At 26.8% G+C, this 19,469-nt stretch overlaps 1 protein-coding gene across 1 annotated transcript in view; it reads left to right on the top strand.

Annotated features, from left to right (window-relative positions):
* LOC114125353 (NADPH oxidase 5) overlaps positions 1-19,469 on the top strand; it is a 71,953-nt gene that overhangs the window by 4,232 nt on the left and 48,252 nt on the right. The window contains exon 2 of the mRNA XM_050198669.1: positions 1,497-1,895. Within this exon, the coding sequence (XP_050054626.1) occupies positions 1,530-1,895 (366 nt within the window). The 5' untranslated portion in view covers positions 1,497-1,529. The remainder of the gene's footprint in view (positions 1-1,496; positions 1,896-19,469) is intronic.

The following is a 19,469-nucleotide window of genomic DNA, read 5'->3' as shown; positions in this document are numbered from 1 at the left end:
ATTAAACGTTTACAGGTGAAACTACTAACGGAATGTTAGCTAATATTGCGTCTTAATTTTTAATACATTTTTGAATCATTATTTAATATTATAACTTAAATCAGTTATAAGTAAATACATTTTTACAAATTAAAAATATAGGTAGGTATACAACTAATACTTATTGTTAATATTTAACAAAACCATCTATTTAAATATATATATAAGATATTTGAAACTGGTAACGAATATTACGCAATGTACAGTATTCCTATTAAATATATTTATTTTTAATTTCGATTTAATCATAAATTTAATTATTCTAAATTTCTATGGTATTCATTATTTTTTATCTCAATTTTAAAGTAAATAGAAAAACATTATAGTTTTAAAACTTGTCTTGAGACGTTTGAAGTTCTAACACGCGATTTTTAATTTCTTTTGAATCTGAAGATATAAAATTGCTGTCATACGTCAATCTCAGAACAAGCATTTATTTTTAGCTTCATTATTTAGTGTAATTGTAAGTGCTAGCGATTCGTGACTCGTATGACTACAATACAAACGTTTATCTTTTTTGAGACTTATGGCCAGTCGCTTAAGACACGACATCATTTTTGACCTGAAAAAAAAAACACGTATGTACCTACTATAACATACGTAGTGCAAACTAACCGAACTGATCTTGTTACGGTGACTGTATCGATAAAGCACACCGTTTTAATCGTCGATCAATCAACATTATAAATAATAATACTGACCGACCGACTGCTGTGCCGTTTTGGAAACCGTATAAAAGATCAATCTGACAGCGAAATGATGTGTATGTTTGTTTGAACAATGTAAATAGAAAAAAAAATCGATTGGGCGGGCTACTCACGAAATCCTAACCGGTCATCGGGTACCTAATAAGAATTGATATACGCACCCAGTAACATACTGTTTGGTTATGAAAACGTTGGTGCTAAATCATAATTGATGATAGATGAATGTAATAAACAGACTTCCTCTCGAAATAAAATAATTCAAATGTAAATTATAAATAAATGTGATAAAATATTTGAAAAATATAATTTATTATAAGTGATATAAAATATTTAGTGCCTATAGATATTTATTATGAAGCGTATGCGAGTAAACAACAGTCTTATAAAACTTTCCAATAAACCTTAAATCAAAAAATGCGTACCTATAACTTTTAACGAACTCAAATTATAATAGATTATAGATAAAATTAATTAAAACTAAAATTTGCTTAACTGGTTTCTTTTGTTTTGTATTTTAAATGTATATAATATGGTCTAATAATATTTGTTGATAATTTATAGGTTTAAAGAAAATAAATCTAGATAATTTTTACTATTACCTAGAACTCAAAAAAAAAAAGTAATAAAAAAAATACCTACGCATAATAATTTCAAGTGCACAATTTCTACGCAATTCTATAAATAGAATTCATTCTTATAAATATATTTTACTGTATATTGATTTAAATATTGTTTAAATTTATGTTTCAGAAATGTATAAACATTGAAAACTATAACAGAGTCATGGAACAGCAAAACTCGGTACGCGGTGACGACGACACAGCTACGAGGCGTAAATCGTTGGGTCGACTTAAAGACATGTCCGTCGCGTGGGATATAGACCCGCAAGGGGACAAGTATTCGCGTAACGATGACACAGAACCGTGTTGTCCAAGTGGTCGAAACATTAACGAACAACGGACTTCGGTAGATGGTCTGGTAGATGTGGAACTAACGCGGAAACCACCGAATATGTCTGCTATGGAAATGGAGAGCATTAAGGAACGGGAGAGGGCGTCAATGTTAAGAAAGTGTGCTCAACATTTGGAACTAGAAAGTGTAAACGGAAAGTATAGCAGAGAAAACTTTAAACGTGGAATACTCAATAAGGTAAGTCTATTTTATTTTTTTAAACTCATACTAGAAACGCATCTATCGAATTTTGATAGCTCAAACTTAAATTCTATGAAATTCGCCATAGATCTAAAAACGAATTTTAAAATCCGCTTAAGTATCCTAAACACCATAAGTACTACGTACCTAATAATATCGGTTAATTATTAATACTTAACAATTAATTAATATTCTTGACACTAAAGTGTATACATTTTCTTTCGAACTTTTGAGTAGGTTATCAATTTTTTGTTCTAGTTTAATGTTATATTATTTAAAGATACCTATAAATGTGCTATGTGACTTCCATTGATCACGTGAAAATTTAGTAAAACTCAAATTTACTCCATGCATATCCATTGTAAATGACTATGCAAATTTTTTAATCCTCTATGGTTGATGATAATAAAGATAAGAAAAAATAATCTGTAACATATCCCTAAAATAAGCAGTCACACGGTGTAAGATAAAGTAGACTAAGAAATCAAATACTAAGAATCGGATGATTCATTTCAATAACCCAATAAATTTGTAATAGCGATATCTGTCAATTAAATATTTAAGACGAATGACGATAGTTTTCCATGGACAGTGTGAATGTTTAGACATGTCTAAATGATCTATAATATAGTTTAAACGATAACCGAGGTTATTATTAATTTCGTAATTTTGAATCACTGTTGCATAGTTTACTCATTAGTAATGTTTAGATTGCCATCTTGAAATTAAGTATATATTATTATCTAGGGATGAAAAACTAGGGTAAATGTTACTTTCCACATATTCTTTGAAAGATATACAGCATGTCTGGTTATAATTCAATTTTAAATCATACGTAATAATATATATTGTATACTTGTAAGTTAATAAAACATACTCTAGAAATAATAATAATTGATATACTTTTTTAAAGTAAATAGATCTATTTCTTAAATTTCATTAAACAACATTTTTTTAAGTTTAGATACTTTATTGTATGATATTTAAAAAATTAAGTTAATAATAAGGTAATACGAATTTCCATAAATCCAAAATCATAAAATCGTAATTAATAAAGTACATTTATAATAGCGGTATATATTGCAAGATAAGTACGTAAACGTAATCATTATTGTGCTTAAAATATACAGTACCTATATAATATGAGAAACTATAATATGATTGAGTATCGAATATTTTTATAATATATTAAAATTCACAAGAATCTTACTGGTTTCGTGTTGTTAAATTTAAATAATATATTAAAAATATACATAAAGAAATCAACTGCGTAGTCTGCTATATTGTAGTTGTTTGAAATCGTGTCACGAGCCAAAACGTTCCTCGGCCCGGCGGCGATGTGTTGGACACCTATACCTAGTGATTATCAAGACGCAATTGTGTTAATACCATAGGTGCTTCAACATTCGACATAGATGCTGCACGTGTTTCGTTTAATAAAATATGTTCCCTAGTAGGGGGTGGATGGACATGAAAACAATGTAATAAATAAAAACTGTCAGTTTCATTTACATAATATAAGGTGAATCGCACTCGTCGAAAAAATAACGTTCATGAAAACGTGAAACCATTAAAGCTCGCAGAGTCGATATTGATGACAGTTTTATTATATGCTTTGAGAAAACTTGTCGAGAGGGTGAATGATGATGGTACCAATATGTATATGTATATATATATATATATGGGGGAAACAAACGAAACATGACACGCATTATGGACACGTCAAACAACTTATGTTGTGTAGAAAATATAGATGGCATCGTTCTAGATGGGAAAAAATAATAACTTACAAATAACAATGATATACGCGAATGAACAATTAAACATATATTAACTTGTCATCGCTCGTGCCGACGTTTGTGTATACGATTGCAAGTAAACCTAGTACTATTATTATATTTATTGCTTATGCCTCCTCCGTATCGTTAGCCGTAAAACAAAGTCGCAGGCGTAGGTACTATATAGTTTTCTCCGATCCAAAACGCAATTGACTTTCAGTCGTATTATGATATGTACGTAACAATAAAAGAGATAAAATCAAAACTATTCGACATATGCATTTGTGTGTTGATAAAATACGATATTTTCATGCAATCTCTAGCACATAAATTGCAATAATGAGCGATGGTTTTACTGGTACGTATTTAGTAATTTTTCGTATAGTTCGAGTAATCAAGAAATTTGTTTTGTAGCATAAAAAAAGAGAAATTAAAGATCTTGTAAATTTTTCATCGAGTTTTTTAGAAACTTTTTGTTATAGCTGATATTAATCACATTTTATGAGCCTATGTATTTATCTATTTTACTTGTTTGATCAATCGTACATAAAGATAACTTTATTATTTATTAATTAATCATCATTTTTCATCGAGTCATCGTATCTTTTTTTTAAATTGATTTAAACAAATATCATATAATATTATTTGTTTTTTTTATTTAACTACTTTATTTGTTATCTATATACAAATCATTATTTGTAACAAATATTTGATGTTAAAAGATCCTACTACCTTTGCCTTGTTAATGTATGAAATCACATATTGTCCAGTATTTTTGTTTACACATTTTCTTGTCACTCGTCAGTAGATCGCACGTTTGAATTTATTTGAGGTAATGTTACATTATTATGTATATATGTTTTAAGACGTGCACTAAAATGCTGAATTTATTACTTCTTTAAATTTATTGAATTATTTCCAAATGACCGTGTCTTCACTATACTACTTTTATAAATGAGAATAAATTGCTAATTATTTTTTTGTTATATAATTATAACTATATTCAATATTATACTATACTTCTAATTTAATATATTATAAATGATTTATTTTCCTTACGCATTTTATTATGTCACTAGGGACTAGTGTAACTCGATTCCCAGTGTTTGGAAGCCGTCTTCGGCGCCGAGCTTTTGAGTTGGCCTAGGTTAGGTTTTGAAAATTGTTTCACTTAAATTTGGTTGGGGAGTTTTAGTTTGAAAAATCAGCCACTAAAAAATATGATAAAGTCAATTGCGTGTTTGAAATTCTAGCAGTTATCATCGGTTGTAAAAGCTTGTCCCGTTGCTTGACGGGTGCTTTTTTATTTAAATTAAAAAAAAATTAAAAATGGTAGTTGAGTAATGAGTATCTAGCTATCAGTTATCATCATCTGATGTAAATCGATACCCGCCAGTGCAATACGCCTACGGCGGATTGTCATACCTCCTAACGTCGAATTTTTGTCATTTAATCATGTTAGCGTAAATCGAAATGGGTATGTAAAATGTATATGTATATTATTAACATGAATAACATCGGTAGAAAAGTTAGAGGTTTCAAATTAGAATTACAATTTAATTATAATGCAGTTTTTATGACCCACAATCGTCATGACTATTAAAATATTTAGGGCTAGGTAATAAAACATCAAACAAATAATAATATTCGTAAATATTATAAAAATAAAATGCATCGGTCGATAAATTTGCTAGTGCCGGCGGTGGAGCAGATCATCAGACGAATATGGATCGACATGCAACGTGTCTGTTGCGAGTGGTGGAAGGGGTATTCGTATGATGATACAGCTTTCCGACCGAGCTATTGTTTTCGTGTTAACAATTAACAAATCGTGTAACGTATTATAATACCTATTATGATGACACACGGTCACAATGCGAGTGTGAATGTATAGTGCATGTAAACTAGCGATGCGTATACGATGGTCACCCGCGCCCATTCGTACGCATGCAGTTAGAAAGTGGAGAGTAAGTCATTTGTCTGTTGCCGACAAAATGTCGGCGGGTCAAAGGTGACTTGTGTTCACTAATAACCGCGTCTTCTTCGCGCCAATTCATCTTTCAACCACCAATAAGTACATATTTTTTACAAGCATTACGTGCTTTGGAAAACGTGTTTTAATAGAAAAGTACTGTAATATACTAATATGCACACATTTCCGTCGAACCGACTAAATTATGTACGGTAATAATAATGATTTGAGAAATAAAATTAATTATTTATAGAAGAGAACAGCGTGATCACCGTGTTATTTTAAAAAAAATTAAACTAGTAGGTACTCATTGAAGGTTGAACTACACAGCGATATTGCAGTATTGCGATTGATTATAAAATATAATATTTATAAACATGAATAATTAACATAATATAAATATCTAATGATATTATTGTTTTATGATAGTTTGGAATATATGACTAATATTTTTGAAATCATCGTTTTAAATGTTTTAATATCATATGACTTTCAGTATTTGCTATAGTTTAAATGGAAAACATTTCATATAATATTTACGATATTTGTGTAGTAATAAAAACAGTGTTATATAATAATAAAAATGGATACATTCTAATAGATATCTAAACACGATGTCGATTATGTCTATAAAAACTTAATTTTTGTATAATATGTAAGGATGTTAATATTTTATCTAATATTAAATTTGTAGGTATAAATGAAAATAATGGAATATTTTGTAGGCACTATAAATTTGAACATCTTTGACGTTACGATTATAAATTGCAGATTTTTATTAAGTTATTATACCTAACTCAGTTATAGATAGTTAAAACTTAAAAGATAAAAATAAATCATTAGAAAAAAACCTTCTTAAAGATTTTTTTTTTCTATTTTATATAGCTACCTGTAATATGTAGGCATATATTTTCTATGATAACAAATGATTTAATATAATAATAAATTTACGCAACACCATATAATAAAAACACTTTTATGAATTATTAAAATAGCAACGAAAGATCCAGTCATTTTGTTATATGATTGTTATTAATTTACTTTACGTTTAGTTGCAATTATTATAAATCAAATCTTATAATATTATGTGACTTAAAATAAGTTAGTAAAAATATTATACGTTTCAATATAATTTCAATCGTATGACTCCATTCACTACAATAATAATCGCTTAATTTTGCCATTTGTTATAAATAATAAATATAATAAATATTATATATAAATAAATAGGTATCTCCATAATGATAATATATTGCCAGGACACTAAGCACGCCTTACTATAATAGTTTATGGATAAATAAATGGTGTTTGACAATGGTTATAAATTTATATGGATTACGAAATGTTATTTAAGATTACGTTCAAGTTTATAATATTATTAACCACGATAATGATATTGTCTACGACACCCTTTTTTCGCATTCGATATATCGTTGAAACCAGTAGTGTATACTCTGAAAAAGGTGAATCCAGGTTGATTTACTATTCGTATCGCGTATAAAACTTTCGAAACGCTCGTAATTGGACAGTAGCTATACTTAACACGAACTTGATATTACCATTCGTGTCCCTGTGACTTCAGGGTATTTTACAAAGATTAGGTACCTACCTAGTAGAATTTTGGTGTGTTTTCATAGTATTAACTATCAAACGATTAAATAATTAAATGATGAATATATTAAAGAAACTTTGTTGAAACACATGTTAAATTTAAAAACCTATATCGCCAATTGCATAATTATGGGTACTTGAGTAGGTATATTATATTGTTTGAATTCCTAAAAATCTATTTAAATGATTCTAATAGTTTTAAAATGTACAACTAATATACTCACAATCCATTTTATATATAGGTACCCATAATAAACAGTAGACTCTCGATTATTCAAAATTCGGGGAACTGAACTGAAAATTCGATTTATCGAGAGGAAAAATAAATAATTCAAATTAAATAGAGTTGATTATTTTTAATAAAATATGTGTTTATTAGTTATTAGTTTTTATACATTTATTTTGGTTTTAAAATTAAATACAAATAATTAAAATTAAAGTTATTTTATTATAAGATACTATGGAGTAAATAAGTTTATGAAAATCAAATTTTACGTTAATTAAAATTTTGTATTATGTAGAAAGTTATTTTGAATATTATAAAAATAAAGAAAGTGGTATAAGTGTATCACCTGGTCTGCATCAAAATATTACCTTTTAGTTGAACAAGTGTAATAATTAACGTCATCTCACTAGACACTTTTGCCGATCCAGCGATATTATTCGTCGGCCGTAACTGTGTTATTATAGTGCAGTAATAGTTATAAACGGGTCTAAGTGTATTATGTATATGTATGTATACGCATTTACTACACTATACTAAGCATGTTGCGTGTACTCTTTCCCGTTATGCAAATACGAATGTCCAACTTTGGGTATACATTATTTTCAACGATAAATTCGATAATTAGAGCGAACTGAGCATATGTGTGACTGCCATATACTGTATAAAAATTAAAACATAACATAATTTCAATATAAAAATACTTGATTAAAAATTAATCCATGATTTGATTGAATAGGTTATAATTTATTACATAAATGAAGAACAACTATCCTTATTAAGATTTAAATTATTGAAAACATCAAATCAATATAATTTCGTAAGAACATTTTTTAAATAAGTATACAAAATAATGTAAAACTGTATGTCTGCAATCTGTATTCATCTATATATTACTAATAATATGTAAGATTAAGCATAATAATATTAATTGTAAACGTGTTGGTACTACATATTGAAAAACATTTCTATTGCACTTTTATTGTTCAAAACAATTTATTGTACTTTGATAAATTGATAGTTTTGGATATTTAAATTTCAAGAGGCAAATAACTGACTAAGTCGCAGGGTACATAAATCTACCAAACCTGTCGTTCCCAGACAGAATGCCCGGCAATAGATCTAATTACCTAGTGAAATTCCACGTCTCCCATTGTTTGCAAATGGACCACCACTCTCGGTGAATTAAAATCACTCGCCGCAGCAATTCCGGATATGTGTATGAAAAAATAATATAAAACAAAACCATTTCCATTTCACATTGCCGTTTATCTTGAGGGCCCGTTATGTTCTTGTTATCGACCTCCTGACATAATGTTATCCGTGGTTCTAATGATGCTAAATCAATGTCACTGATTTTCCCTCAGATACGTACTTCTTCCAATTTATTTTTATTATTATTCATTATTTTAGCCTATTAAGCCCAGAAGTATGAGTGATATAACGATACAACGATAATAGCATAATATTTTTCTGTACACATATTATAAACTTAACCACTTATTGGTAAATCAATATCAATTAAATTTCCCAAACAGATGATCGATCAAAAATATAAAATATATCTTCTTAAAAAATACAACCTTTACCTCTTGGCCCGTTAAAAACATTCTGAATAATAGTTAACAATTACAATTGTTAAAAAGTACTTTCGACCATTATTTATTAAGTTAATGCTATCAATATTGAATATAATGAATTAATAAGGATTGTTAAGAAAAATACTCACACACTTAAAATAATTTAGGAACGCATAGGTGAACGAGTGAATAACGTTTGTAATCCTTTGACGGTTTTAAATAAAAGTTACAATTTAAGCATCTTAATTAATGCTTCATAACATTATCATACATTTTATATTTTTAAATTCAATTTTACTTTTAGGATTTTTGTTAATGATAAATCAATAAAAAATATGAACCTAATCGTATATTTACTAGAGCTACTCGTTATCCACACTCTACAACAATACATATTTAAATTGTACAACTATGTATGGCGTTTATAATATATAAGGTATTCACAAATAGATAGTATCAATACTAAAAATATGATTTATATTTGATTTGATTTGTATAACTTAATTTAATTTTACTTTTTACTATGCAACACCAACGTTTATAAAGGCTATATTAAGAATATTTATCGCTGAAATAAGGGTTAATTATGATTGGTGCATATGGCATAATATATTAGGTAAATAATGACATACGTCTGTTATTTGTTTCGTAATCATATTATCATGATTGACGTAATAACTGTATACACAGTTTTCAGCAAATATATTTTAAACTATGATCAAACTACACGAATACTTCAAAACACAATAATTCTTTTAAAAATTTGTTTGCTTAAGTGCTCAATGCAATGCCTATACGTGCATCTAAATTATTAGTGGTGATGTAACGCAGTTGAAGTACGATAAAAATCACTACGTACCATCATTTGGATATTATAAATTATAATATAGCATCGATCACCGCGTACTTATAAAATACGATTTGTTTTCATCAAACGATTAGTTTTACACGTGTAGGTAACTTTAATAACGAAATAAATTAACTAGCCTAAGACATATTGCCCAATTAACTGCTTCACGGTGGGGATCATACGTTATTTCGAACACGCCCCTAAATGACGCCATTCGCACCTTCTAACCCCTTGTTACGGATATTTTTGATTTAACGCATTCGTGATGTTATAATAATTCGTTTATATGATCACGCGTATAGGAAAAGTAACCTTTCTTTTAATTTTTTTTCCTTGCGAGAGGTCCTTGATCGCAACAATGTGACGAGCCCGATGACCGTTTCGTGCAGCGTTGTACATAGCAATAAATAATATATCGGTTATGCCCCACTATAATATTATAATAGTAGGTACCTAAGTAATGAGTCGAAAAACACACGATCACGACTCGGTCGCTACACGAAGTTCATGTCGAGTCGGGTAAAATGTTGTGTTCTTGGACACCCTTGATTCTCGCCCAGATTATCGCCGTGTATATTATAAAATATAATAATGTGTGTTTCTTTTTGTCGAGCATAAAAAGTATCGTATAATCCACACGAACTTAACGATCGGAAATAATTAAATACAATATTATTATTGTCTAAAAATGCGTTAATTATTATTATTATTATTATTTATTAATTTTGTTTTCATAAACATCTATATAATTATATAAGTGATGAAACCGAACAGTTGTCAGTTTTTTACTCGTGTTTAAACATAACGGCATTTCGTTTGAACTAAGAGGGCTACCGGCGGCGACGGCGGTCGCGCCGTCGACAGAAATGATTTATCGGTTAAACCAAGCCAGACGTATGTATGCATAACATAATGTCGTTGAAGGTGAAACACTCGTGTATTTCATCCATTGGCACCCTAGGACCGTCAACCGTCCTCTTAATTATGTCTAAAATGAATTAAACACAATGTTTTTTTTTTTACATAATATACGTCTATATACTTTCGAATAACATAATTTCCATGTTAGTCAATGAACTGCATTAATTTCAAGATACATATTATAAAACAACTTACACTGTAATAGTACCAATATTATTATTATGTTTAAACACTTACGTTTTTATAAATTACACTATAAATATTATTATGGGCATTCTAGGTATGTGTGTTAAAACGATATTTACCTAATTTGCTATTAAATATCATAATATTCAATAAATACTAATACTTTCTTAAATTGAAAATGTTAACACATAATATTGTATAGTTCATACTAGATATTTTTTTTTTACCATAGGTAATCAATCTAATATAATAATAATAATAGGTACCAATTCTTTTTTGTTTTATTTTATTAAACATAATATAAATGTATAGTTTTTTGACTGGATTTACAACACATCAATTTGTCGTATGTTTTTTTCTTATCAACCGATTATACTGAATGAAATTAAATAATTATTAGATTCTAAAATAAAAATAATTTTAAATAATTAGTAATGTTTTATCATTTGTTCACAAAAAATCCCAGTAGCCAAATTTAAGGTGAAAATAGTGATTATCAGCTACGCACGCAAAATAATAATTATATATTTTTTTTTTTTTTCATCGCTACGGTCAGTTACGATATAATGTCAAAGACAGGAGTTATATTTTATAACAAATAATATTGATTTTATAAATTAAACTATGATAATGATTTATAATAACTTTTGTTCTCCAAAGCATAAATTGTTCGATTATTTAAAAACCGGTCTAATAAACCATAATATTTAAATGACCTTATTGGAGTCTAGGCTGAACTTTATTGGTATAATATTTTTAATTATTACATTTTAAAAGTATGAATATTTACTTCATGTTAATGAAAACTCATTCATTTTAAAATTTTCTTACTACATAGTACATATTATATATTACTATTATTTTATACATTCTAAATTCTAAATACAATAAAATGAATGTGTAAAATATTAAATTTTAAATATAAGAAAAATTAAGAATTGCAATATGTATTTAAGAATTCAACTATATGTTTTTTTTTTTTAATTTTTAAATTACACATTTGACAATTTTAGTAGTAATTTATATTATTATTATTACTTTTATTAAGTATAAAGTCACAAAAGTAGTTACGATATTTATCAAAAGAAATGATTAAACTACAATTTAAAATATCTTTATAATATAAATCATATATTTAATGACTTCAAACTTAAAAGATTTTTTACAGAAAGCAATAAATATTTGTCAAATTTATAAATGTCAAATACTTTATAGACTTTTTACTAATTTTTTATCAATTAATTGATTAAAAAAAAAAACTTTAATAATATTTTAATTGCCACAAGCCCATAAAACGTGTAACTATCAATGGCTCCTAAACTACGAGGTATAAATATAATAATATAAATTGTACGTTAATTAAATAATAAATCCGATAGTCGATTTAACTTAACTAATTTATCCATGTTGTTTACATACATTATTAAAACGTGTAATAAAAGCTATAATGTTTATTAGTTGTTCAGTGTTCTTAATGATAAATTATGAACACGCTCGATGGGTTAAGATGGGTTAATATAAATACCTATGTGTTTTATTAATTAATTTAATTGACCTTTTGATACAAAACGCATCTACAAAAATATATTTAATTATTGTTTTTAACATAGTACATTATATTTAACTCTGTAGATAGGGCTGTTATAAAATCAATATGATCTTATATAGATATGGTATATATTATGTGTGTGTGTGTGTTAATTATTTAATACAATATGTACTTATTCTTAGCGTACAATTTCAAAAATTATGAATATTTTTTGAATGCATCTAGTTGAATAAAGTAACACGAGTTTCTACTACCCACTATACTATGTACACTATTTCATTAACGAGTGATTATGTTACTAATTTAGCATATTTTGTATTATTTATATTTTTTTGTTCAACTAAAGACTTTTTTTTATTAAATATTACATTATATTTATCACTCAAGTTTGATAAATATTTACTTATTTACTTATTTAAATATATAGTTATCAAAAAGCAAAAATAGTTATATTTTTTAGAACATCTTTTAATATTCATACTAATATTTGATTCAAATTTCATATTATGATGTACTACTATTATTGTATTTAATGCAATTTTATTAATAACATATACATTATAATATTAATTAAATAAAAATCCTAATGATTTTTAAAAATACATGTTTATCAAACACTCTGAACAATTCAATATTCTGACTGGATTACACAAATACCTATACTAAGTAATATTATTTTACAGAAAATGAATCGTCTTTATTTTTTTCTATATTTCTGATAATATAAAACAAATAGTATGCAGAAAAAAGTTGCACTTATTAATCAGATACTTCAATAATATTTAAATACTTTTTTAATTAATGAACGTGTATTATATGTAGGTGATTATATGTTAATTATATATCCTCGACCTAAATTATTATTTTTATTATATTTTAAAGTTTAAACATTCCTTTAATAAGTTAAATATTATCATAATTATATTTTTATTTTAATTGCATATTATTATGTATAATTAATAGGGAACGATTCGATGGAAAATTGAAGGGAGATTAATAATGCGATATTGCATAGATAAACAATATTAAAATAGTTGTGTAATTAATAACTACCTTGATTAGAAAAAAAAATTAACATATAATTTAATTAATCAAATAGACATTTTAAGTTTTGTATTTTTAAAGCGTTCTTACAATAATTACATTTTATTAAGGTTTGTTACACAAAATACTTATATTCAATAAACAATTTTAATTTTAATATTTTAAAATCTGAATATATCTTAACAATTTGAATTAAGACTACCTATGTATTTTTATTATATAACCTATATATGTACATAGTTTAAATTGTTATCGTTTGTATAATAAAGGTAGGTACTTATATTTATTTTATAAATATTAAAATCATGCATATGATATAAATAATCATATTTGCCGTATGGCAGGTACGAATTACAATTATTTCTATTATAAAATAAAACTATTTTACGTGAGGATTATAATTAAACGTTAAAAAAATGAACAGTGACCGCATAGCAACAACTTGTAATGATGAAAAACTTTGCGCGTGGTATAATAAAAACACTGAAATCATTTATCAATATTTTTTTGATCCTCTCTTTGTGCCTAAAAAATATTTTTTTTTTACGAAATATTATTAGTCTTCGGTAGGTACTTTGTTCGAAGAGCAATAAAAAAAAGAGAGAAAAAAAATATGGTTATGATTTTCTAGAAACTCGTGCAAGGTTTACGATGTCGGGCGTGAATAATGGTTGTGCGGATACCGGTTTTTCGGACTTTGTGGACCACAAAAGATAGGTGATAACGTTTGTGGTCGGCAAAGATACCATAATAACAGGTTTTATCATTTTTAATAACTTCCCTCCGGTGTCTAAGCCCATAGTATACCACTGTACATTATAATAATATCTAATGCACTAAAATATGCAAAATATATAACACATTATATATAAATATATATATAACAAATTATGCATGTTTGTATACATGCCATTACTTTGTTATACATGCGTGTATATGGATTTAGTTGCCACCAAAAATGGGCCAACATGACCCACCACAATAGTACGATATACTGAGTTGAAAGTATAATAAATAACATAATATGAAATAAACAGAACAGGTTGGCGTTTGGTTATATTAAAAATAATATTTAACTTCATAAATTTTGAACAAATTATGAAACGCAGTCTCATTTATCATGTATTTATTTTTAAATTAAATAATAACAAAAATGTCTTTGTATAATTAACTATGTATAAAGTATAAATATATAATTTATGAATTGTTATTTTGTATATTATGTTATTATTAAATAACTTAAATATATTTCACCAAGAAATATTTTATTTTACCAAGACCAACTTAATAATTTATACTTATCATTTAATTAAAAATCTTCAATAAATATGTATACTTACGTAAAACTTCAAATAAATGTATATAATATCTCTTCACTTCATTACCTTATCAACAAAAATTTCTTCATTTATTATGTAACTAATGATAAATGCACAGTGGGTCAGTAAATAACTATTTAATTATTTTTCAACAAGACTAAAGTATAAAAACAATTTTATCATTTCAATTAAATAAAATGAAGTGTTTGCCCATATTCTTAATAATATAATACCCAAATTAATAACCACATTAAATTATTTTTTTTTATTATTGTATCATAATGGAATGACATTTTTGCTTAATTTTTTCCAGATTTTTGAGATGATGCTATTTTTATAACATTGTGATATAGGACATATTTTAAATAATATTTAAGTTTATAGGATCCTCTATGATTACTTCATACTTTTATTAGTTATGGAATTTTTTAAAAGTAAATTAAGACCATAATTTTACATTGTGTCTTAATAATTAATTAGTTGTTTTTAATTTAAAATGGATTAATTATGCTTAAAAATTATTTTACCGATTAAATCAACACATGGATACAGAGTAATTAGTATTTGAGTATTAATTAGGTATATATTTATCAGCAGTTAGGTTGTCAACATTAAATATATAACTTTATTTTGAATTATACGGTACTTAATAAAGAGACAGGTGTCGATTATTTAAACCAAAATAATAATATCTTTGGTTGTCACGATTTTAAAAATAATTATTTTGTAAACGAATAGGTTCAAGTATATATGTATTTTAAACTGCCTAGAAGCTATATTATATTAAAATTTAAAATACACGATTAGTCGATTTATGATCTAAAAATCTGTCAAATATATGGTAAAATGATATGTATGCATACATGTATATAATTATATTTTATCTGTTTCACATATCTTCATACATTGTGATTTATTATCTAACTGTAATTTCTTTTATGATTATGTACACAAAATAATTTTATTGTGTGTACCTACTGATATAGGAAAAAAAAAGTTAAAAAAATAATTCATTATTTACATAACAATTAGTAATAATGGTGTAATTTTGATTTATTAGTGTTAGAAAATGAAATATTTCTGACATCTCTTATACTGTGTGTATTTATTTATTTCAATATAATTATTATTATATTATTCACAGCATACTTTTTAATAGTTTGAATTATAAAAATTATATTATATTTATATATTTTATGGACATTGTTTTCTATTATTTATTTTTTTAGACGTTAAGTAATTAAATAAATACAGACATTCAATTATAGCCACTCGAGAGGTTAAAGAGACGGGTCTTACTAATGACATTAAATAGTAGCTATGATAATGGTAAATCAAATAATTTTTAAAACAATGTTTTGAGCTGCAGATGTTGGATTTTTTAAACAATATAGAAGTGTTTTTGATGATTGAGATATACTTATATATAATAATATAATATAATACTTATAATTGAAGTTGTTATTCTATAACGAGAATTTTTAGAAACGACACGTTTAAACTATACAGTCTAATGCGTATTAGAGTTGTCGGATACATCTTTAAGAGCTGTTTTACTGCCCTAAAAACGTATTGTGTTTAAGAAATTTTGATTTTAAAAGTAAGCACTCGTGCTAATATATAGGTATGCTTTTCAATATTTCAAATAATGAAATAAATTAATAATCTAAATAATTAAATTAAGAATCTACGAATATTTAAGTATCTGGTTTTCAATTGTTAGTTGTACGATATTTTAGCACAATGTTCTATTTAGTATTATAATTTTTGATAGATTATACTTGAATTTTAAATCTAAATTTTTAAGTTCTTGAAAAATAAAAATTTCATAAGTACATAAAAATCATTGTTTAAGTTATAATAATTTTTAAAACTCATCGTTTTATAGTAAGAAGTAACAGATGTATAAGAAAGAATATATTTTTCTAATGACCTTATTGATAGTTTATAATTTTAAATGATCTCTGATGACAATCTGAAGGAAAAAAAATGTTACGTTTGATCTAATAATTGCTCTGGCGTACCTTTCTACCGTTATAACTATATAGTTATTAAAGACAAGTGTTAATAAACACGTGGAACGCGTTACAATAAATTTGCCTGTACTCGAAACTTCAATGAGACTTGGATCGATACCGGCAATGTATAATATGCCTGAACCACTTAAGACTTAACCGTGTACATTTTTGAAATTTTCTTTCACGCCCAGTCACTGTGACTGGTAAGTTGTAAGTGTGTGTGTGACAACGGTAAACAAGTATAAACGTGTAACTCCGCAGTCGCGATGTTTACACACAGACATACATAACGCTTAGCAGCAGCAATGTGAATGTAAAATACATCGTATAAATCACAATTAAGCCTAATACTCAATGATACTGGTTGATGGTCGATATATACTTCATGAAATTATTATTGTATGTCATATAACCAACTAAATACAGAACTGATAACATATTATTATAACTTCTAAAGAAAATCAAATCAAAATCGATAGTTACTTTATTTATTGATTTAATATCAAATTATATTTTACTAGACATAAGTAGGAAGTTGTATGATATATTCTTTATTTCATGAAATAGAACAAAATGTTTAATGTAAAATTGTTTTAAATAAAAATATTATTGTTGTAAAGATTTTACAACCATCGTATATGGTTATATTGATAAATACATAATATATTTTAATGAAAAATAATACGTAAAAATGTTTGTTGTTGTCAAAAAAGTGTTTGGAAATTATAATTAAAAGTTATATGTGATGAAATGTATATTTTTATGGTTTTGTGTATTGTTCAATTTGCAGTAACTCTTAATATTCAAATTAAAATAATCATACATTTAAAGTACGAATTTCTAACACAATATTCTTTGTTTGGTAGTTTCTGTTTGCATCGCAGTACAGAGGGTGGCTTATAAATGGATTTCTAATAGCCCAAGGGTGCACCAAAAATATTAAGTTTGTTATAATATTTACAGCCAGAGATTGTTCGTAATATCCAGTGTCCGTTATTGTTCAAAGTTTAAATGAGCTGTTATAATAATATTATTATATCGGCTGCCGATTACGTCGATTCTCGTTTTGCTCATAATATTTTATGTTGTGACTGTAAATAATGCCAAAGGTTATAATAATAATATAAGTTGAGATCTATATGATAATATATTTTAAAGAATTTATAGCCAACTCGATATTCGGATTGGATAGTATAATGCAAGACAAGTATATTGATACAGCCGACAGCGTATAATCCCCGGGCTCTTAAAGTTTCATTATAATAATAATAATAATAATAATGGTACTCCACTATTTATTTTTTTCTGTTATACATTTCACATTCCCACATACGTATTTTCATTGGTGCGGTGTGTATTCCCGGCTGTATTGCAGTATATTATATTGTTTCGGTTTTGGTTTTGTATCATTTATCGTATTCGATCTGGTTTCGATCAACTTTTACCATAATATGTCACCTTGACAGTACGGGCCGGCGTTCACTTTTCGCATAATATAGAGGTGGCGATCGCCTTGGATCTGAACGCCAATAATGAACGTGTAGACGTGTCATAAGCACCGCCCACATGTCAGGGTGTTGCGATTTTCGCCGGATTACGCGTTACCTCACTACTGTGCAATGGACTTCTTGTCTCAAGTACATTTGATCGGTCTGCAGTTGTATACACCACGAACAAGACCTTGATTGGGAATAATTGATATAAGAAATTAGAAGCTCTTCTTAACTCATTATAAAAAATGTATGGTTATTACAGTTGACTAGTGTTTAGTCGATTCACAAGTATAAGTATTAAGTACTGCTCAAAGCTGTAGCTTGTAGAAGTACAACTTTATATCCGTCTCGGAACGTCTAGACTCTCGACTTATTTGGTTTTTTCAACCGAATACTAAATTGTATTAATATTATTACAAAATTGTGATTTAAAACAATTTTTTCGGGTATCGAATTTAGTATGTAATTTTCAAAGATTAAATCGACTATACCTATCTAAATTTATTTTCAGTTTTAATTTCCCATTGCTCAAGTATTATAGGTACCTATACCAAAACGTATTGTCGACGAAGTTTACGTACATGATTTATATTGTATATAACATAATTTTTTGTAATATTTGCTCAAGAATCTATGTCTTTTTGGTATGGCTTGTGTATAGGTATTATTATAGGTAGTGTATACTTGAAATTATTTTTTTTTCCGTCAAATGACCTAGGTTCAGATCAAATCCAGGGGCGTCTAAATGAATATACTTGAAACGTGGAAGCTATTCATTATTCTATTATTAAATAGATACAATAACGCGTATAAAAAGAAAAATCGTTCCGGCTCGTGTTTGATTTACTGGCCCCTTTGGTTCACGTGACGGACGTACAGTTACGAGCAATTATAAAATAAGACATATATTATGTACGCTTACACGTCTTGCCAGATAAAAAAAAAAACCATACCAATCATGGATACTTCAAATAACTGGGTTAGTTTTTACAAAGCAAGACAATGGCACGATTGTTGTTATTGCCCT

The sequence above is a fragment of the Aphis gossypii genome, chromosome 1, assembly GCF_020184175.1.
Source record: "Aphis gossypii isolate Hap1 chromosome 1, ASM2018417v2, whole genome shotgun sequence".
NCBI lineage: Eukaryota > Metazoa > Arthropoda > Insecta > Hemiptera > Aphididae > Aphis > Aphis gossypii.
Note: the sequence above shows the minus strand (reverse complement) of the source record. Positions and strands in the feature narration are given on the sequence as shown.